The 22310-nt window shown below is 44.8% G+C and overlaps 1 protein-coding gene across 2 annotated transcripts in view; it reads right to left on the bottom strand.

Moving 5' to 3' along the window:
- The window catches only part of SCN4B (sodium voltage-gated channel beta subunit 4), a 413320-nt gene that overhangs the window by 168157 nt on the left and 222853 nt on the right, over window positions 1-22310 (bottom strand). For both annotated transcript variants that reach the window (XM_086957010.1, XM_086957011.1), the window contains exons 3-4: window positions 19464-19692; window positions 8675-8804 (exon numbers count right to left, since the gene is read on the bottom strand). In XM_086957010.1, the coding sequence (XP_086813136.1) occupies window positions 8675-8804; window positions 19464-19692 (359 nt within the window). The remainder of the gene's footprint in view (window positions 1-8674; window positions 8805-19463; window positions 19693-22310) is intronic.

The raw sequence follows: 22310 nt of genomic DNA, 5'->3' as shown, positions 1-22310 counted from the left end.
GGAGGAAGTCCTATCCCGCTGTCTGCTGGAGTCACCGCCGAGGAGAGAGACACCGGACGTGGCTCTGTGCAACATATATAGGAAATTGTGTGGGTATCGTGCCTCACCATATTTTAATGTTGCCCGCCGCCACTGCTCAGCATTAGTTTGTGTGAAGCACTTATATTTTGGAATTTTAAGACTGGATTCACTTTAAGATGTCTGATAGCAACTCAACTCAGTGTATTGTTGATTGCATGGCTGAACCTTCTGAATAAACAATACGTTATAATAAACCAAACAACCGTTGAAGAAACATGGACAATGAATGTTAAATGAGCAAACACAAAAACATTGTACTACAAACATGGAAATGTAAACTTCCCAATGGCAATGAAGTGTATGCAGATCTTTTCCCAAATATTCACGGAGATCATATTTACATTTATTCACTTGCAGACAGATATTAACCTTTGTAGGTACATATTTTTAAATAATGTTATTTCCATGCACATTCTCATTTGTCGTATTTTCTTTCCTGTCCCATCAAGTTGTCCCTTTGAGTTCAAGATCATCTTTCAAAATAGTTCGGAATACTATATAATGTGGCCCTGGGGCATCTTTCTTCCTAAGTTCTCTTTTTCAATATCTGTCATGCCACCTTGTGTCAATGCACTTCTTTGGGCAATTGAAAAGGTGTTTTTAATGTAGACCCATGCGAAATTCTCATTACACGGGCGAAATACAGGAATTTCATGGTACCCTAAAATGTGCACAGTTCGTTTGTGTATAAAATGTCCGGCAGGAGCATAAAATGTCTTGTGTGAGACATTTTCGCATCATTTTTTTTTTTTTGAGTTGGAAGGGTGCACAGCTGATGTGTTTATTCGTTGTTTGTTTGTTTTGTAGGTTCACCGCAGGTGGCGTTATTACCCCTCAAGCGCCTCACTCAATAGTTATGTATGTGATTCCAGTGGGTCACTGGAACCATCCCTGAGGGAACACCTAGTTCTCCTCTCTGTTAACAAGAGGATTCCCACACAGTTTTGTTGATAGATTTTCAGTATTTATTCTTTGTAATATTTTTCAAAAAACTTTCATTTGGTTCGTTATATAATCCACAAATAAGGCATTATTATTTTCAATTCATATCCAATGCATTTCGGGCACTTACATTGCCCTTCATCAGGGAATAATACTGTTAAGAAAAACAAAAGTGTAACATGTTTGTAATCATTGTATCACATTATTATTTTGTTACATAGCGGTTTTAGTGCATTTAAGTGCATTCACCAACTGGTATCCCTTGTGAAAAACGTGAGTAGAGTGAAAAGCGTAAAAAATGAAAGACTGTTTTGTTTGATTTGAAACTCACATGCCTGTCCTTGACCGTGGCTGTTATGTGCTAAAAACAAATATGAAAGACAAATAATGAATAACTATCTCGTGTTCGTATTCGGTCCATGAAAAGTCATGGTTTATGCTCTGATGTCATGGTTTACTAACCTGTCGCGCATTGATGAATAGCCTTGTTGCAGCCTTTAACCTTGGGTTTCTCCTACATGAAGACGCCACTCGAGAGAGTGTTCGCCATTATATTTTCCGGTTCGGGGTTAGTTGCGGTCACGTGGTATATTGCAACTAAAAAAAGACTATCTATGGTGTGCTTTTCGCGCTCGAGAAGAAAGTAATAGGTGAGTCCATAAGGGTCTGATAGAGATTGTTATTGGTAAGGTGAGGAAACAGTAAAAGACGCCTAATAACTAATAGGATACTGTGAGAAATTGGTTAAATGAACGATTAGAAAAAGAAAAGGGGTGGAATCGAACCCTATAGTAGGTGAATGCTACCTACATGTGCTTTAGTGTGGTGAGCTATGCAGTGGTATGTGCATCACAATGAAGAATTCATATATGTTAATGAAAACAGTAACATGTTCATAACAATCACAGTTGTACCAATTGGTACCAATGAAGCATTCTTATAGATAACAAGAAAATTCGATCCTATCGTTGAGTCCATTAGGTTTTTGGGTACATAGTTTGTATATCCAAAAGTTTTCTCTCTGTAGAAGGTATTCTGTGTTGTCCCTTCCTTCTATTTTCTTGACACTTTCTAAAATCAAAAATTTGAGTTGTGAAATATTGTGCTTTTCTTCAATGAAGTGCACTGCTACTGAAGATTTGATATTGTTGAGTTGAATGTTGGACTTATGTTCTGTTATTCTGATTTTTATGCGGCGTTCTGTCTTTCCAATGTACATTTTGCCACATGGGCATTTTAGCGCATATATGACATTTGGCGTGTCACATGTTGCATTTACTTTAAGTTTAATTTCATAACCCTTCATGGGATGGTTGATTTTATTTCCCTTTATGATATTGTTACAATGACCGCAGTTTAGGCACGCTCTTGCGCCCTTGAAGGTTTCTGATATTTGAACTTGTGGTTGAATCATTTCACCCAAAGTTTTTGCTCTAGTAAAAGCAAATAAAGGAGGATGTTCAAAGCTGTTGTTGAAATCTGGTTCTAAGGTTAACATTCGCCAATGTTTGAGTATGGTTTTCTTAAATTTGTTGCTTGATGTGGAAAATTTAGATATTGCCACTATTCTGGTTTGCTCTTTTTTGTTACTGGGTTGCAACAGTGTTCTCCTATTTATTTGTCTTAATGCCAGAAATGCATTGGATATGAATTGAAAATAATAATGCCTTATTTGTGGATTATATAACAAACCAAATGAACGTTTTTTGAAAAATATTACAAAGAATAAATACTGAAAATCTATCAACAAAACTGTGTGGGAATCCTCTTGTTAACAGAGAGGAGAACTAGGTGTTCCCTCAGGGATGGTTCCAGTGACCCACTGGAATCACGTACAAAACATTTTCGCCTCAAAAATTCCACTTGCCGGTATTTGGAGAGACTTTTTTATATGAGGTTTGTCTATGTATTGAGTTTTCACATGAGGTACCGCAAAAATATTCTAAGAGAAATGTCACAAGATTTCGCTAAATTACATTTTTCACTTTCACACAGGCCTAGCTTCATGTAAGTGCATTTTGTAATTGCCTACTGCCAGGCTCTTTTCACAGTAATGTGAATTTGGCTGTGGCAGTCGAGCTGAATGCAGACTTCTCTTGCTTGAGCAATGCTTGAGCAATAGTGAGTTTGCATATTTCAGAGGCATCCCTAGTTTTAATTCAGAAAATTGCAAGTAAAGGCTAAGTAGCCGTTGCACAGTTCATCTATGACGTCTAGTGAACTGCTCTTGGTGTCTTTATAAAGATTGAATTTGGGGCAGCAACAAACATTATTACATTCAGCACAAAATATATGGATGACTATGGAGCTAGGGGATACAAATTCTGCCTCTGTATTTCCCACTTTGCCACATGCTATGATCCTGGAAAAATCACAATATATCACTGTATCTCAGTTCACATATTTACAAAAAGAAAAAGCATTAAACACTAAGTAAAAGCCTGGTTATTCTACAGATTTCTTGAATACCTCAAAGAGATAGGCCATCGCGCCATTTTGGTTGCCATCCAATAGGCCGGGATAGCCTATGTTGGGAGGTTGGCCTTACCGCTCCAGCAGTATTGGCCCCTGCTCTACATGCTCCACAGGGCATGTAACATCACACACCAGTCATCAGCACCACATGCAAGAAAGACTCTGGCCCAGGGCCGGACTGAGGACCAAAATCGGCCTTGGCAAGGGGGTTGGGGGTGCGACCACGCTCGTTGCCAGGGCCGGTTTTTGGACGTTTTTTTGTTACAGGGCCCTTTTTGCAGCAACGACATGATGTGGTATCCCAGGAGCAGAGTGGTGGTGATGCGGTGTGAGGTGACAGCGGCAGTGCTTTAAATAGGCCAGTACTCTCCTGTACTGAGTACTGACACTTTTTTATTTTGAGAGAGATAGAGAGAGAACCTGCACTTCTCAAGAGAAATGTAATACTTTTATTTGGAGTACCTGCACTTCTATTTTTCCATTTCAAGCACTGGACAGCAGTGATGGTAAGGATGGGGTAACCTTTCGGGTAAGTCAGACACATGTGCAGACTTCAGGCCTCACACTTTTACACCACCGTACGTCTATGAGGGATAGTTGGGTAATTGACTGCGCGCTGACTGCAGTGACCACCCGGTATCTCTGGAGCACTTCGCTGCTGGACCATATGGTATTGTAGCATTTATATAGCTCGTCACACCTCGTTGTGGGACACAGACGTGCACTTTCAGATGGGTTGCCCAGTATATCGCATGGGAGCACATGGTTGTTACAGTATTGTATTTGCTGTGATCCAATGTAGGTAGCATTTTGGTGTCGGGCATGGGTGACCAAAGAGGTGCTCCTAGGTTGTCTAGGAAAAACAGTGGTTCCTGTGGAATTATATATTATGAGGTTATGATACATAACCACAAACGTAATATAGAGGGTGAGATAATGGCAGAGCAAGAAAGGAACTACTAACACACCGATTCCAGTGTAGTATATTTTATGGATTTTAGTCAGCTTGATCACTGTACCCCATCAAGCTGACTGACGCGGCTTTTTCTGAATCTACACGTGGAGCGCTGTCCCGCTTTTCTAATCTTCAACCGAGAGAAACTCCCAGTGCATTGTCACTATTAATCCGCAAAGGGATTCTACAATGCTACGGCTGTGGCGTAAAATTAATTGAGCTCCTCTGGCCTACCTACATACCCCATTGGATGACAGCCTGTAAGCCCTTTTCCTCTATTCTTCACGGGTGGCACATCATTTTCACAAGGCTCGCATTCATAAATTCAGATGTCCCTTCATCAATAGACCTGAAGAGACCCCACATTGTTTTGAGGGTCGAAACGCCATCGACAAACAGAAGTAGCGAACCATTTTCCCAGTACATATAATTGTGTATAGCTGCTGTTTACATGGAATTATTTTGATAATGGTCGACTTGTACAAACTGTAGAAACCTTGTATATAATATTCACATTGTCACTTAGGTTTAGGTTCCTTTTGTCACTTGAGACACTATGCACAAATGTTGTTTTGATGTATAATGTTTACTCCTAACTTTATTGTTTAAAAAATCCATAAAATATACTACACTGGAATCGGTGTGTTAGTAGTTCCTTCTCTCTCTGCCATTATCTAACCCTCTATATTACGATTGTGCTTATGTATCATAACCTCATAATATATCATTCCACAGGAACCACTATTTTTCCTATATTACTATTACCCTGGTTCCTTAGTGTGTAGGGTTCCCCTGTTTCTCTCAAACCTATGTTGTCTAGGGGCACAGCACCTATTGGTGTAAAGGAGCAGGAGGTGTGAGAGGTATACTATATATATATGTATAAATGGGATTAGCTAGCGTTTATAATTTACTCTGCAGATCCCAAGTTAGATTCATGTTTTCTATACTGCTAGAGGCAGGGATTTACCTGGATGCAGTGGCGTAGTGTGGGCAGGGCCACAGGGGCAATTGCCCCAGGCGTAAAAATTCTTAGGGGGTGCAACATTTTAAAAGAAATAAATCATACTCCAATTTTTTTTTTCTTTTAAAAATTTGCACCAGGAATTGCTAACGGTCCACGGGGTGCAATACTTGTCTTGCCCCGAGTGCTGGTAACCCACGTTACGCCACATCCTGGATGGTCTGTCTCCCAGCCAGTCCAGTTGGGTGATGGGGGCAGGTGGGTCACACATATATGCAACTGCATAACACCAACCTAGCCAATGCAGCAGCAGGGTGCCAGGTGCGTGTGAAACAAAAGAATGGGGTAATCAGAGAAGGTCCAGTAATCCACACAACAACATGCTCGGGGCTTAGTTGCTGTCAAATTAGTAAAATGATACTAAACGGACAGAAATGGAACTTGGTGATATGACAGCAGCAATGCACCTTTTTTAAAGGCAGGGATACTGCTGACTCTTGTACAAAATGCTCTTCGTGAACAAGGAAGAGCAATCAAGGTTCCCAACCTGAGCAGAAACTTCATGGCTTTAAATGACCCAGATTCCACCTACTTCTGCTAGGCTGAATGAGGCCCACATTTTGAGGAGCAGTTCTCACCCTAAGCTCTTCCCTGCTTCTAAGGCAGACAGGCGCCAGTGGTGCGAGTACAATACTCTGTTTGGATGCCATGAAAGCGCCCCACAGCAGCAGTGCTTAATTTGAGTCAGTGGTTTCCGGTGATTGCCACGGCACGTAACTCTCATAACCAGCACTTACGACTGTCGACCACATGGCGGCAGTGTTCACCTAATTTTGAGATGCGCACAACAATAGAGAGTTTCATAATTCAATATACATTAAGAATTAATAATACCGCCCCAACTCCATTCTTATAGTGTTGGGAGGCCTAGAATAGTCTGAATTGTCAAACTTCTAGGTGTGATGGTTAGTAGTTGTGTTGGTATTGTCACTTGCAGCATTGGCAGGGTCAGTGGGTGGCGCAAGCTGCAATGGCCTGCTTAGAAGGACTCTGCACTTACTTTTTTACAAATTAAGCACTGCCATCATACCGCCACGAAGGCGTCCCACTGCAGGGCAGTGCTTTGTTCTAATGATGATATTGGAGTCATGCTAGGCAATGTGCCTTATTCTCATGGCGGTAATGGTTTCACGCTGCAGTACTGTGATTTATTCAGATGGTGTTAATGACGTCGCACTACGCCACTGTGCTAAATGAGTCTGTGTGTCACGTTGCAGTACTGTATTCTAATGGTGACGACAGCAGGGGTGGCCTTAGGCATGTGCATGCTGTGCACCTGCACAGGGCCACCAAACCCCAGGGGCCCCCACGCCAATATATATCCTTAATATAATAATCCTTAATATAATAATCCTCTGAGGATGGATACATATTTGCGTGGAGGCCCTTGGCAGGGATTTGGCGGCCTCCGGCTCTGTTCCACTTCCTACCCACGCTCCCTGCCCAGGGCCGCCATGAGCCTAGAACCGCCCCCGACGACAGTGTCAGACTGCTATGGAGTGCAGTGCCCAGTGTGATGTGTCACGCTGTACTAGTGTCACTCTGCAGTATGGTCAGGATGAAGGGATCGCATTACAGTACTGGGCGTTTTAAGGAAGACATGAAGTTGTCACGCTGCAGGTTTGTGACTTATCGCTACTTAGTAGTTCTCACACTGTGCTACGGTGTTTTAAGTTGATTGTAATGACCATGACACACTGCGGCAGTGTGGTGTAATGGTGCGGTGAAAATGCCACACACTGGACTGTGCTTTATGAGGGCTCCGGGAAGACTGCACACTGCAACACGGTGATTTATGATAAGCTCATGAAGATCGCATGCATATTGCAGTATAGCGCTCTGTGATGAGGCCATGAGTTTGACGTACGGAAGTATAGTGCTGTATGATGAGGCCATGAAGTTGACATACTACAGTATAGCGTTTGTGATGAGGCCATGAAGTTGACATACTACAGTATAGCGCTTTATGATGAGGCGATGACTTGTCAGGTGGCAGTACAGTGCTTTCTAACAGTGTCATGATTTGTCACACTGCAGTATAGTGCTTTATGATGATGAGGCCATGAAGTTGTCATACTGCAGTATAGCGCTTTATGATGAAGCAATGAAGTTGTCCAACTGCAGTTCAGTGCTTTATGATGAGGCCATCACGTTGCTAGGGGGCAGCACAGTGCTTTACGAGAGCGCCGTGAAGTTGTCACACTGGATATCATGCTTTATGATGAGGCCATGAGGTGTCAGGTGGCTGTACAATGCCATGATTTGTCACACTGTATAATGCTTCGTGATGAGGCAATTAAGTTAACACACTACATTATAGTGCTTTATGGTGATGCCATGAGGTTGACGTACTGCAGTACAGTGCTTTATGATGATGCCTTGAAGTGGTCAGGGGCAGTGCAGTGCTTTATAACAGTGCCTTGATGTACCACACTGCAGTATAGTGCTTTATAAAAGTGCTGTGAAGTTGTCACACTGCAGTACAGTGCTTTATGATGAGGCATGATGTTGTCACACTGCAGTACAGTGCTTTATGATGACGCATGATGTTGTCACACTGCAGAATGGTGCTTTATGATGAGGCCACGAAGCTGTTGCAAGCACAACGACGTTGTACAATGATAGCCAGAGTTCGACAGACTGCAGCGCCGTGGTTTATGGCGCCAGGCACAGGGCACGCTGCAGCACTGTGCTTTAGAAATGATGCTATTGAAATGACACGGTGCCATGCGGTATGATGCCATGATGTAGACAGGCAGCAGTGCTGTGCTTTATTTATGATGAAGCACCGTGCCAGCGGTGCTGTGGCGATGAAACAGCTGTGCTTGATGATGTCATGGAGGTGACACGCGGCTGCGCCCTGCTATCTAATGATGTCATGAAGCTGTCCCACTGCAGTACAGTCCTTTCTGAGGAGGCATGGTTTTGTCAGAGGGCAGTGCAGTGCTGTACAATAGCGCCACGAAGCTGACACACTGCAGCACCGTGCTACATCCCGATGTAGGTGTAGGCGTGACACTGCAGTGTGACGTGGTCCGATGGTGACACGATGCCGAGTGAATAAATGGCTGCCCGTTTTCAGACAAAAACATGTATGGGAGCGCTCTAACTGCTAAAGAAGGCCGGGGGCACCGCTGCCAGGCCAGGCATGACGCCACCAGGACCCGCGGGGCTAAGGGACGCACTCCCCAACTCACTTCTTCTCGCGGCTCTTCTTGATGGCGAAAGTGATGATCTTCTTCAGGATGAAGATGAGGATGAGGAGGCCGATGAGCCCGCCAATGGCTCCCGCGATGATCACGGTCAGCGTGTTATCCACCACCACAACTGCAGGGGCGAGAGAGGGCACAGGTTAGCTTTGCGCGTTCATTTCGAGGCGATTTTTTATGACGTCACGTCATCAAGGCGAGACAAGTCTGAGGAGATTTTGGAGAGTGCAAAGTGGGTGACGGCCAAACAAGGTGCCTTTTTCTGATCACCTTGAGTTCGCCAATGGCGTTTTCATAGAGAGACCGTCACACACAGTGGGCCTGCCTGTGGGGCAGAGGCCCAAACACAAGAAGAGAGAAAAGGGGACAGAGATATAAGGCGGGCAGTTGGAGTGACATACAAATATAAAGAGTTAGATGTGATAGAGGCAGCTAGAAGCAGAGAGAGGCAGATCAACAGTGGCAGAAAACAACAGGTAGAAGGAGAAATACGAATTGAATACAGGAGATAGATGCAGAAAGAGGCAGAGATAGATAGATGGATGGATGGATGGATGGATGGATGGATGGATGGAGTGAGGGCGATAGATAGATAGATAGATAGATAGATAGATAGATAGATAGATAGATAGATAGATAGATAGATAGATAGATAGATAGATAGATAGATAGATAGATAGATAGATATTGCTAGGTTGGAAATGAAACAGATTACTAGATATAGTCAGAAATGGAACCTAGAGATTAGTAGAGATAATTAGAGATAGATCTAACGAAAGATTCCACTTGTGTGGTCCAACAGGTACAATAGTATGAAAATGGGGGCCCCCTCTTAATTTACTTAGAGCCAGGGAAGAGAGGGGAAAATATAAACACATCAAAAAAAGATTTCCCTTATGGCTCACATATTTTGTACATTATGACCTGGTTCACATCAATGTTACATGTCTTTCAAGATATGCCAGTAACACGTTTTATGGATTTATATTTATCAGATTTTATTTCTTTTTTTATAAAAATATGGATATCAAAAACTTTTTGGGATACTTTTTTATATAGCATTTCTTTCTTACAAATTCATTATATTCTTCTTAAACAATTTAGACAAATATAAAAACATAGTTCATCATCTAAACACTTTTTTTCAGATTTTTATACACAAGAATTATAAAAGTACCCTGATACCCACACCTAAATCACATTCACCAGTCATTCATACATATACTTTCATACAATTCATTTGTCAACTAAACACTCTTTCTGTATATAAGGTTTAAAAGAGAAAAACTCTGACTGAGTAACAACCACAGAATGTTATGTGGGATTCCACGCCAGGTCGACGCGCGTTTCGGTGGGTTTGTACCACCTTCCTCAGGACCTCAACAGAATCACTTTCTGCTTATCAGGTGGATACAGGGTATCTGTAATTACAAACACAATTTGTTGCGGTTGTTTAGGTGTGGGTATCAGGGTAGTTTTATAATTCTTGTGTATAAAAATCTGAAAAAAGTGTTTAGATGATGAACTATGTTTTTATATTTGTCTAAATTGTTTAAGAAGAACATAATGAATTTGTATGAAAGAAATGCTATATAAAAAAAGTATCCCAAAAAGTTTTTGATATCCATATATTTATAAAAAAAGAAATAAAATCTGATAAATATAAATCCAAAAAACATGTTACTGGCATATCTTGAAGGACATGTAATATTTATGTGAACCAGGTCATAATGTACAAAATATGTGAGCCATAAGGGGAATCTTTTTTTGATGTGGTCCAACAGGTACCACATGGCGCAGTTCACATGCCCTGTAACTATGGCCTACCTTTCTTGCAGTTAGCTTACGGAGCTATTTTTACCACCACCATCCTGCTCACAATGGGACTTATTTATGAGAGCCCTGCATCACTTTTGCACCACATAAAGTGGCACATGCGTGACGCAGTGCTCTAATTTCAATTTATGAAGCCTCAGATGACACTTCGCAAATGGCTGCATCGCAGGGTCGGATTGGTAACGTGGGCACTCGGGCAATGCCCGAGGGGCTGGTGTTCAGTTCTAGCTGTGGGCTGCTTTTTTGAGCAGCCTGGGCGCCGTTTTAGGTGGTTTCTGCGTTGTTCGGATACCGCCAGCGGCCCAGTGGGGGCCTGAGTGGCCTTTCAGGAGGCAGATGGGCGTCAATTACCTCCCTTTTATGAACGGCAGAGGTGTCACTCCCTTTCTCTTGCATGGCCAGCCCATTAATATATGCATATTGAGCGGGGCAGGGGGCCCGAGTAAAACTGGCCTCACCTGTTTCCTGGTGCGTTTCACCAATGTAAACTAATATGTGCATTTTTTTAACCCCCCAGTCCTCTCTGTTTTTATAAAATTTCCCCAAAGCAGTGTTTTGCGGAAAACCAATATGCAAATGTGGGCCACTTTTTTGTAACGTGCCTGGGCCGATTTCTAATCCCAATCCACCCCTGCTGCATTGCCTTACTCTGCACCCAGCAGGCGATGGGTATTGTGGTGGGTTTTCCAACGCAACACCCATGGAATTTGACTCTTCCCCAGATTTACAAATTGATGTATACCTGGGGAAGCCCCAATACGTTTGCCTCACAAGGTAAAACGTAATGAGGAGAAATATGTCTATATCCCCTCATTTTTTCCTCTTTCTAAGTGTGCGGCCTTCTGTGGCACACATAGAAAGAGGAAAACATCTCTTTGGGTTGTTTCTGTGCAGGAAGGCGCCCCTTTCTGCACAACAACAATCCTGCATGCAATAGAGGCACCCTTGCACCATAGTGCAAGGGTGCCTACGTTGGCGCTAGGCTGCCAAACCAGCACCAGCGCAGAGAGAAAGGACAGGAATGCAGTGTATTGCTTAAATATGGTGCTTTACTGCACTTTCTCTTTGGCACAGGGCAGCGCGGCAAGGTGCCTTGCTGCGCTGCCCTACACTAAAATCCTAACAATAAGCCCCAATGTTTGAGCAGAGTGCGTGCCCACCAACGAGCATATCTAGGCAGAAGAATGCTACCCAGCCACATGATCTGAGACTCTTACCCACCCCGTCAATCATTTTTGCACCATCCAAGGTGCTAAAAGTCAAACCTAGAACCCAAAAATGCTACCAACATGCCGTTAGCTACAAGCGATGGCCTATAGTGATCTAGATTTAGATGAAGATCTGTATCTAGACAGAGACAGATAACTATAGGGATTAAAAGAAATGCATCGAGATAGATAAGTAGATAGATTACCCTATCAGGTCCCACTGTGTACTTTGCATCAGGTCACATGAGATCTGCTGTTGCACACCACCATAACTCCAGCAAGCTTGCAGAGTCATTTCCCCTTGCATGAGCCAACCGAAAAGGTCCAACACGAGGTGCCAACAATGACCAGTGTGTATCAACAACTACTGTGTGCAGTGGGCTGACGAGCCTGGGATCCCGCACCTACGCGCTTGAGTGGTACTATACCTGGCAGATATTGGCAGCCATCGGCAACCCCAGTACACGGCCTATCCCTGCTGACGAGGGGTGATCCCCCGAAACATGTGTCCAGGGATGGCGAAGACAGCGAAGATAGCAGAAGATCGAAAGATGATGCATCGCGAACACTTTACTACATTGACCAGAGTCCTTAGGGGCAACACCGCCGGTGTGTGAGTAGTGTGCGACCCCACCCCCATTTGTAACTTTAAACCTCCCGTGAGCTTTGGGCTGACGAGCCTGGGATACCGCACCTACGCGCTTGAGTGGTACTATACCTGGCAGATATTGGCAGCCATCAGCAACCCCAGTACACGGCCTATCCCGGCTGACGAGGGGTGATACCCCGAAACACGTGTCCAGGGATGGCGAAGACAGCAAAGATAGCAGAAGATCGAAAGATGATGCATCACAAACACTTTACTACATTGACCAGAGTCCTTAGGGGCGACACCGCCGTGTGTGAGTAGTGTGCGACCCCACTCCCATTTGTAACTTTAAAGCTCCCGTGAGCAGTGGGCTGAGGAGCCTGGGATCCCGCACCTACGCGCTTGAGTGGTACTATACCTGGCAGATATTGGCAGCCATCGGCAACCCCAGTACACGGCCTATCCCTGCTGACGAGGGGTGATGCCCCGAAACACGTCTCCAGGGATGGCAAAGACAGCGAAGATAGCAGAAGATCGAAAGATGATGCATCGCGAACACTTTACTACATTGACCAGAGTCCTTAGGGGCGACACCGCCGGTGTGTGAGTAGTGTGCGACCCCACCCCATTTGTAACTTTAAAGCTCCTGTGAGCAGTGGGCTGACGAGCCTGGGATCCCGCACCTACGCACTTGAGTGGTACTATACCTGGCAGATATTGGCAGCCATCGGCAACCCCAGTACACAGCCTATCCCTGCTGACGAGGGGTGATACCCCGAAACACGTGTCCAGGGATGGCGAAGACAGCGAAGATAGCAGAAAATCGAAAGATGATGCATCACAAACACTTTACTACATTGACCAGAGTCCTTAGGGGCGACACCGCCGGTGTGTGAGTAGTGTGCGACCCCACCCCCATTTGTAACTTTAAAGCTCCCGTGAGCAGTGGGCTGACAAGCCTGGGATCCCGCACCTACGTGCTTGAGTGGTACTATACCTGGCAGATATTGGCAGCCATCGGCAACCCCAGTACACTGCCTATCCCTGCTGACGAGGGGTGATACCCCGAACGCGTGTCCAGGGATGGCGAAGACAGCGAAGATAGCAGAAGATCGAAAGATGATGCATCGCGAACACTTTACTACATTGACCAGAGTCCTTAGGGGCGACACCGCCGGTGTGTGAGTAGTGTGCGACCCCACCCCCATTTGTATCTTTAAAGCTCCCGTGAGCAGTGGGCTGACGAGCCTGGGATCCCGCACCTACGCGCTTGAGTGGTACTATACCTGGCAGATTTTGGCAGCCATCGGCAACCCCAGTACACGGCCTATCCCTGCTGACGAGGGGTGATACCCCGAAACACGTGTCCAGGGATGGCGAAGACAGCGAAGATAGCAGAAGATCGAAAGATGATGCATCGCAAACACTTTACTACATTGACCAGAGTCCTTAGGGGCGACACCGCCGGTGTGTGAGTAGTGTGCGACCCCACCCCCATTTGTAACTTTAAAGCTCCCGTGAGCAGTGGGCTGACGAGCCTGGGATCCCGCACCTACACGCTTGAGTGGTACTATACCTGGCAGATATTGGCAGCCATCGGCAACCCCAGTACACGGCCTATCCCTGCTGACGAGGGGGTGATACCCCGAAACACGTGTCCAGGGATGGCGAAGACAGCGAAGATAGCAGAAGATCGAAAGATGATGCATCGCAAACACTTTACTACATTGACCAGAGTCCTTGGGGGCGACACCGCCGGTGTGTGAGTAGTGTGCGACCCCACCCCCATTTGTAACTACTGTGAGCTATTTGGTCTTGAAAAGTGGACAGGCCTACTCACAACCTTGAAAAAAACTGCAGTTATTGGGTAATTCCAGCGTGGACATAATTTGCCCCCAAAAACGTCAATTATAGAGGCAAGGGTCATAGTAGGCAATTCTTGTGTGATTTCCAATCCCGCCTCATCTAATACCAAATGGGCATACAGGTGGTGGCCTTTCAATCTTGCTTTCAGAAAAATATATATGGAACTATCAAACTATTTCACTTTGTGACAAAAATATTCAGGGTTTGAAACTAGCATTTACAAATCCCAGGGTAGCTAAACCAATCCTGTGTTTAATTTTAAGTATTTATTCTTTCCCCAGATGCAGAAATGACAGGAAGTTTTTACTCAAAGACCTCCCACACTGGATAATACTAATGGGAGATTTTAATGCTAACATTTCAAATTTCCTTATTGTTTTTTTCAGGAAATAGAGGAATCCTGGACAATACCAATGAACGTATCAATGAATGGCCAATGCAAGATAATAGATGATCTATCTTTCTGTCCAAACTGAGAGGATTAGATTATATACTTATTAATGATCATTATGATTAAGATTCTACAACTATATATGATCCAACTTGTTCCTTGCATAATTGATAATATGTCCTGCTCAATTTACTCTTGTATAGGAAGATAATCCAGAATACATTAAGCGACCATGCTATACGTAAGAGTGAAGTTACATTGGCCTTGATTAAAGACGAACATCTCCAATCCTTATGGGAGTTTGCCGGAAATGGCGAAAACGGTTAGGTTATTTTTCGTATGTTAATGCTATCTCTCCTGTTGCAGATTGGCTCCCCTGCTTTCGTAGAAGATTGCTCAATCAACGGACAATACCATGATTGAAACCTTTGAACGTTGGATGAAAACAATAACCACGGCTGCCTCGAGCTAAAGAAAATCATCACATTAAGCTGGCAGTCCAAAAAGAGTCCAGCATACTCCGGAGTGTAGCATCTCATGGGTGTTAAACCCTTTGATATGTAAACAATGTTTATTCCCCTGCCCTATATGGACAATCAAGACTAAACTTCTAAAAAATAAATGAAGAAAAGTAAGACTAACACAGGATCAAGCTTAGGCAGATCTGCCACGCCTTGATTTATTCAAGGCAACACAGGATATCAATTCAGGGAAATGTTGGCAACATATAGCAAGTCAATACCAAACAAGATCATTACCTTCGGCTATTGCCATTTGTTGGACATGAACCCTTCAGGTAGCGTTTCCCCAAACTTTTTGCTTTCTCCTCCTAGGGTTTACTGATTCTCTTGTGATGGCCTTAGGGCAGAGTGAAACTTTCCCCCTGTTAATCCAGTGCGAAAACGCGTGCACCCTTCCTTTACAGGTTAGGAAGTGGTGCTTACCTGGTGGCTTTGAATACGTGTCCACCCTGCCATCGCAGGCTGGTATGGGCACTGGCACCAATGGCGTCGCTAAGAATTTGTCATGCCTGCCATTGCAGGCTGGTATGCGCGCCTGCACCAATGGTGTTCCTAAGTATCAGTCCAGCCTGCCATTGCAGATGGGTTTGCCCAATTCCTTGTTTACTCAACCTGGCCTGTGTAAATCATGAGCCATCCAGAGAAGATCTTTCACCCGAGTACCCCGAGGGTACATCTTCTGTGGGTGAAGGGAGTGGTAGGTGAAAGGCAGGGTAGGGACGCATGTGTGTCAAACTATGTGGTGTACATTGCCAGCGGACTCTGTTCAAAGGCACACTTCAGGATAACTACTGGTGCTATATTTCAGCAAAGGGTGAGATGCGCTTGTGGGGATGTGGGACCGGAGAACATGGAACTATGTGGTGCACATTGCCAGAGGACTCTGTTGTGCACAAGGAAGATTACTGCCATTGAAAGGGACCGCATGCCTTTCCTGAATACTGACTGGCTGGCGTGGGCCGACTACCTGCGGCTGTGTGGCACACTGTAGTGTGGTCTCCAAGGGCTTGTTAAGCTTGTCCCCTGTTCCTTCGGAGGTCTAAGGGAAATCAAAGATCTCCTACGAGGGACCCACGCCTCTACTTGTGACACCTGGAGAGAGGTGCCTTCTCAAGTACCCACATCGTCTGCTGGATTCCAACTGGTAGCACGGTGTGAGCGAGGAACTTAGAACTGTGCCTGGAGACCAGATTGCCTTGTGTGGAGCTCCAAAGTCTTGCCTGCATCTAAGGCCTGGGGCCCCCTTATCGTGGAGACCTTGTCATGCATAAGTGCTTTGTTAGTGGTGAACGTATTTACCCATTGTGGGATGTAACCATAATAGTGCTTCATTCTACCTCATGATGCATTGCTGAGCTTGCACCTTAGTGTGTGACGGGAAGTGTATGGTATAACCAATATCAACGTGCACAGGACTTGTGCTCATTTCGGGGGAGGTACGGAATTTGCAACTCTTGTGTGTGACCAGGACTGATTTGTGTATCCAATATCAACGTGCAGCTGATTAGTGCCACATTTCCAGGGAGATACGGAAATTGCAACTCTTTGTCTTTTATGTATGATTGGAATTGTCTGGTGCAGCAAATATCTACGTCAACTGGACATTGTGCCTTATTTCCAGGAAGGTACGGCATTGCAACTATTCATCGAGCGTGACCGCAACAGTCTGATGTGACCCGTGTCATCACACACCAGACGTTCTGCCCGGATTGCCTGGGTGAAACTCTGATTGTCGTGTACCTGAAGGGGTGCCTTATCTTTCCGAGAGACCCACCCTGCTTCATTCTTCATTCATCGCCTGTTCCCTTACTTGGCCCTCAGGGCAGCAGACAAACTGCGCTCTCTTCACCCAGTCCTTACCGACGACACAGTGTTGCAAGGTAGTATTACCCGACTCCGGCCTAGGTGGTGAGAGTTATTTACTGGGCCTGGAGGAACGCTTCTGACAATAATGATCGGAAGAGGGTCAAGAGACTGTCTGACTCTCTGCTGTGCTGTTCAGAACTGGGCTGGTGCCAGAAGGCCCTTGTGGACCCCTTTGAGGTGACTGACTCAGCGTGCCTGCTTCACATTCTGTGGGTACACTTCTCAAGTGGGTGCCAAACCCCTTTTGCCGACTGCCTCCTTATTGACTTTTCTGCCTACCCCTCAAATTTTTCCCTGGGACCCTAAGAGTGACTTTGGTCCTGTGCGGCCGTTTGCCCGGAAGGAGTCCGGGGTGTCTCCAATGTGGGGTGTGTAGAATAGTCACGGTGAAGGGGAGGTTGGAGGGAGGCTTGGGGCCTCAGGTTCTGCAGTGTTTTATCAATCAACTTGTTGGGTATCAGTGCACCAAATTAGGGTGCTGAGTGCATATGTGTACGAGTGCGTTCCGTATGGACTTGCGTGACATTGATTGCACCACATATTTGTGCAGAGTGAATGTGCATGTGTGGGAGTGACAGTGAATGAACCACCTGTGAATCACAACACTGGCCTGCAGTTTGAAAGGGGTGGGAGCACACTGCTTCACCTCCTAGAATAGTTCACCCCTTAGCATTATGGTAAATGCAGTTCATGGCACATGCTTACTTTAATATTTACTTAAGTATTCCACCAAAGTTGGTGCAGGTTAGTGCTGTAACTCTCTAGACACGTGTTTCTGGGTCTCATCTGTCATCAGTAGAGATAAAAACTAATTTAATCTGGGGTTGCTGAGCAGGCTGCCACAATGCTTTCAGGTCTCAGTACCTCTCACAGGCGCACAGGTGCATCTCCACAGGCTCGTCAGCTCAATGGCTCAAGGGAGCCTTTCCAAACAGAAAGAGTTGGGTGCACCCTGCTTCACCTCCCAGCACAGTTCGTCCCTTAGTATTATGGTAAATGCAGTTCATGGCACATGCTTACTTGAATATTTACTTGAGTATTCCACCAAAGTTGCTGCAGGTTAGTGCTGTAAATTTCTAGACACTTCTTTCTGGATATCATCTGTCATCAGTAGAGATAAATAGTTTGCCTTATACGTTGATTTCTTGCCAAAAGAACATTACGTTTGGCATTGGGTTTCCCGTGCGGCCACAGCCAATGGTAATGCTAAAAAGTGTTCTTATACTGTGTATGTACATATTTCTGATATTGATGTGACCAGGGGTGTATCTTCTAATTGTATGGTATTGCATTATAAGCATTTTGAGGGTGTGCCTGGGGTAGACAATGTGTTGCACTGCATAAGGGTGCTGGAGGGATGTAGAACAGAGGGAAGGTGTTTGTTCACAGAGAGTCACGATGCGAAGAGTAAAACTTGAGACTTATGGTGCACAGAGACGTGTTTAAAGTACACAAAGAGAAATTTAAGGAGGACAGTGTAGGAAATAAGGGCACGGAAGCAGGTTTAGCGTGTACAGGGGTATAGCTTTGGGTGCGGTTTACGGGTGTTACACCCTCCTAATAAATGTATTTTCTGGTAGAAAGTTAAGTACAAGTGCTTTTAGTTGAGTATGGTGAGGTGTCTGCCAGACTTCACCAGAAATCTTTACATAATCACAGACAAAAACACACACAGACTCTCTCCCTCTCTGATTTTAAAGTCTTAAAAAATGTTGTTTATTTTACTGAGTATAGTGTTTTCTCTCACTCCACATTGGTCTCCCTTTCCACTGCCCCCTAAGCCACTCTCATGTGCCCTGCTTGTCTTATTATGCATTTAACATTATATGACAGTGTGATTGTTGGGAAATCTGAAGGTCACACTCCCCAATCTTACTAACCAAGCTGTGCCCCAGTGTACAGAAATAGGGCAATGGCATACAAAGAGATGTTTAATGGCACAGAGAGAAATGTAAGGGGCCTCTACATAGGCTTAGGTCCACAGATGGTTAAAGTGTGAAGAAAATGGGGTACAGTGAGATGTTTATGGTGCGCAGAGAGTGAGAGAGATGTTTATTGTGCACAGCAAAGTTGAAGCGGCATGGAGAGAGGTTTGTGGTGCACAGAGCAGTGAGGGTTAAGATGCACTGAGGGAAGGGTACAGCACACAGACAGAGGATTGATTATAAGGCACACACTTTGCATAGATCGAGGATTACAATGCATAGAGGGTTAGGCGCACAAAGAGATGTTAGAAGTGCACAGAGAAAGGTTCAAGGGAGACTTGGAAAGATTTAAGGGGCACAGAGAGAGGTTTACTTGAGATGCACAGAGAGGTGGAAAAAGAGAGAGGGAAGGAGAGAGAGAATTAAGGTGGATCAAGGGGGGTGAAATTGCATTGATCGTTGAGATGCACATATTTAAAATGCACAGAGGGATATTTAAGTTGCAGCCAGAGAAGGTAAAGATGAACAGAATGGTTAAGGCGCACAGGAGAGAACGCAAAGGTACCCAAGCTCACATTTGTCCACCACCTTCAGGTTGACGGTCGCATTATGGCGGGCGTACTTCTCCTTGGGGTTGATGACGAAGCAGGTGTATTTGCCCTCGTTCTCAAACTCCACGTTCTTCACGATGATGGAGATGTTGTAGTCCTTTACGGTGTTGCTGGCGGCCAGTTCGATCTGAGAGTCCGGGTGCTCCTTCATCTGTGGGTTCGACTGCTTGTTCTTGATGGTCCCACGGTAGAGCTGAGGTGTGAGAAGGGCACAACATGAGGAAGCTGTGACAATGACGAGACAACTCAAGAGAGAAGAAAACCATCTACGCACAAAGGTTAGAACAGTGTCAACAGACCCAGATAATGGACAATGCTACATCATCCAAAAATATGGGACATGGCATAAGAATCAAGTTGGAATGAAAACAGGAACATTTAAAATTCACACAGGCAAGAAGGAGGAGTGGGAGACGTGGCAGAAACGTTAGTGGATGATTAGGGTACAGACTTTATTCTACTCGATCTGAAAAGAACCTGGTTGCGGGCCAGGAAGGCAAAGATGAACCACATAAAGGCCCACGATGAACGCCTACTGAAGGCGGGCGTCAGCAGGAGCGGGAGGAAAGGCCAGTGAAAAAGCATGCCAGTGATTGGGTGGCGTGCAATGAATCGCCCAGTGCAGTAGCAGGGGCATGGAGAAGGGAGAGGTCATAAGCAAGGGCACGGGGACCCCTGCACCATTGACCTCTTCACGTGAAAGCCCACTCACCTCCACCGGAATGCAGGCGTTGCAGCCGCAATGGTATTGGGAGACGGGGCAGCGGAGACGGCACGCCAAGACAATCACAAAAGATCAGTAGACCAGTAGAAAGAGTGGCTCAAACAGTGTCCTTCTGGATGCCTCGCCTCAGGGGCACTGGTAACAGGTGATGGTCAGTGTGCTTGGGATCCCTCATGGCAGGGTCACTGGGAGCAGGTGATTGGTCAGCAAGCGTCAGGTTCTGGCGGACACAGCACTTGCAATTCAGGCTGGACCTGACGGCCACCCACACATATCGTGGTAGCAAGGAAAGCCTAGAAACCGCAAACACTAGACACCGATTAAGGGGCCATTGCGCAGAGCTGGGACAAGTCGTGCTGGCAAAGTAACAGCGGAGACAATAACTATGTAAATGCTGTCCAATTATTCTCCATGGTTTACAATGACCAAGTAATGTGTTTATGATAAACTATGGGTTGTTTAAGATATAATAAATAGCGGCCGATTTGAGCCATAAGTGGTATCAGTGTATTCAATAAAGTATGGGAGGAGCAGGTCAGCCGGGAGGGACAAGGACCACCCGCTCGTCTGGGAGGGGTTAGGATTCTTCTGTCACCTTCACCGCGTATAGATAAAGTCATGTGAGCCTTCTTTAGTCTAGTGAATATTCTCTGTTTACATGCTTCCTTACATCCCTTCATCAGCTCACTGTTCGATTATCGAAGCATTGGTGGGTTCTAGGTGAGACTAGGGCGGTGCTTTGTATACAGGCCTGCCTGATAATCCACTTCAACAACTTCAGTTGGTGCAGAACTGTGCGGCTCGACTATTACTCAACCTTCCTCATTCCGCTCACATTTCTAATTATTTATGTTCGCTGCAATGAATCCAGTATTTCTTTGGAGTTCCCTATATAATCTTTGCCTTGCATTCATCTCTCGGTTATTTTCATGGCATTCTCCTTCATGAATTCTGCGGCCATCTTCAGTTTTTCAGCTTCAAAATATCCAACTTCTAGAATACCAGTCCGGGTGGGAAATTTGTGCTAGTCAAGTAGCTGCTAGGTCTAATTCCATTCCCCAGCATTTACGTAGCCAGATTAAAATGTCAGTCTCCAGAAAACACCTGAAAATTGCTTGTTAACTCAGTGAATCTCTGTTATAATGCTGCTCTGTTGGTTCCTTTCAGAGCCAGGACACGCGTGGGTATTTGAGCGCTACAAAACTTAAAATAAAGAGGAGAGCAGAATGCAGCACCCAATAAATATATTTCTGCTGATTATGCCTCACCTGGGGAGGAGTATCTTTTTGGTTCATTCCTAGGTTTACAAGGTCTTGTAAATCTGGGAACGTGTGAAAAACCCATGGGAGTTGCGTGGGAATAGCCACGCAATGTCCATGGACCCAGGGCAGAGCAATGCAATGCAGCGATTTGCGCTACATTACTCCAGATTTTTGGAGCCACTCAAAGCCAAGCAAAGTTACTTTGCATAGCTTAAAAAAATCTGATTTAAGGTTTGCATCGCTCTTGCACCATGTTGCGTGGTGTAAGAGCAATACAGATTGGATCATAAATATGGCCCATAGTTTGCCCCCTCTACAAAGCTTTCTAGACACATGCCTTTCTAGCCATTGAACACAGCCTTTCTACTCACTGAGTGCACTCACTCCATACACTGAATACAGTCTCTGGGTGTATTTTTGGGGGGCGGTGGTTGAGGGGGAATGCACATGCTCAGAACTATAGCATAGAGTTGCTGGTAAACCTTTGCCTCTATCATTTTAAAAGCGTTTTTCATGGACAGGCTTCCCAGCAGTGAAGAAGAGTTGCTACCCGGCTAATTGGTTCACTGACACAACTTTGATGTAAAAAATGTTGATGTAAAAAATATTGAGTAAAAAATATAGACAACCAACATATCAACATATCGATACTTAAACAGGTAAGTACCAAAATATCGACCAAAAAAGTATCAATGTAAATAATAAAGGTGTGTATAATATTGGCTTTTATATAAATATAAAATTATATATATATATATATACATATTAACTACACTCAATATTAGATATAATTTTAACAAAATAAAATACATTTAATATACATTT

The sequence above is a fragment of the Lissotriton vulgaris genome, chromosome 2_1, assembly GCF_964263255.1.
Source record: "Lissotriton vulgaris chromosome 2_1, aLisVul1.2, whole genome shotgun sequence".
NCBI classification, from domain to species: domain Eukaryota; kingdom Metazoa; phylum Chordata; class Amphibia; order Caudata; family Salamandridae; genus Lissotriton; species Lissotriton vulgaris.
The sequence above is the reverse complement of the archived record's forward strand: the minus strand, read 5'-3'. Positions and strand labels throughout refer to the sequence as shown.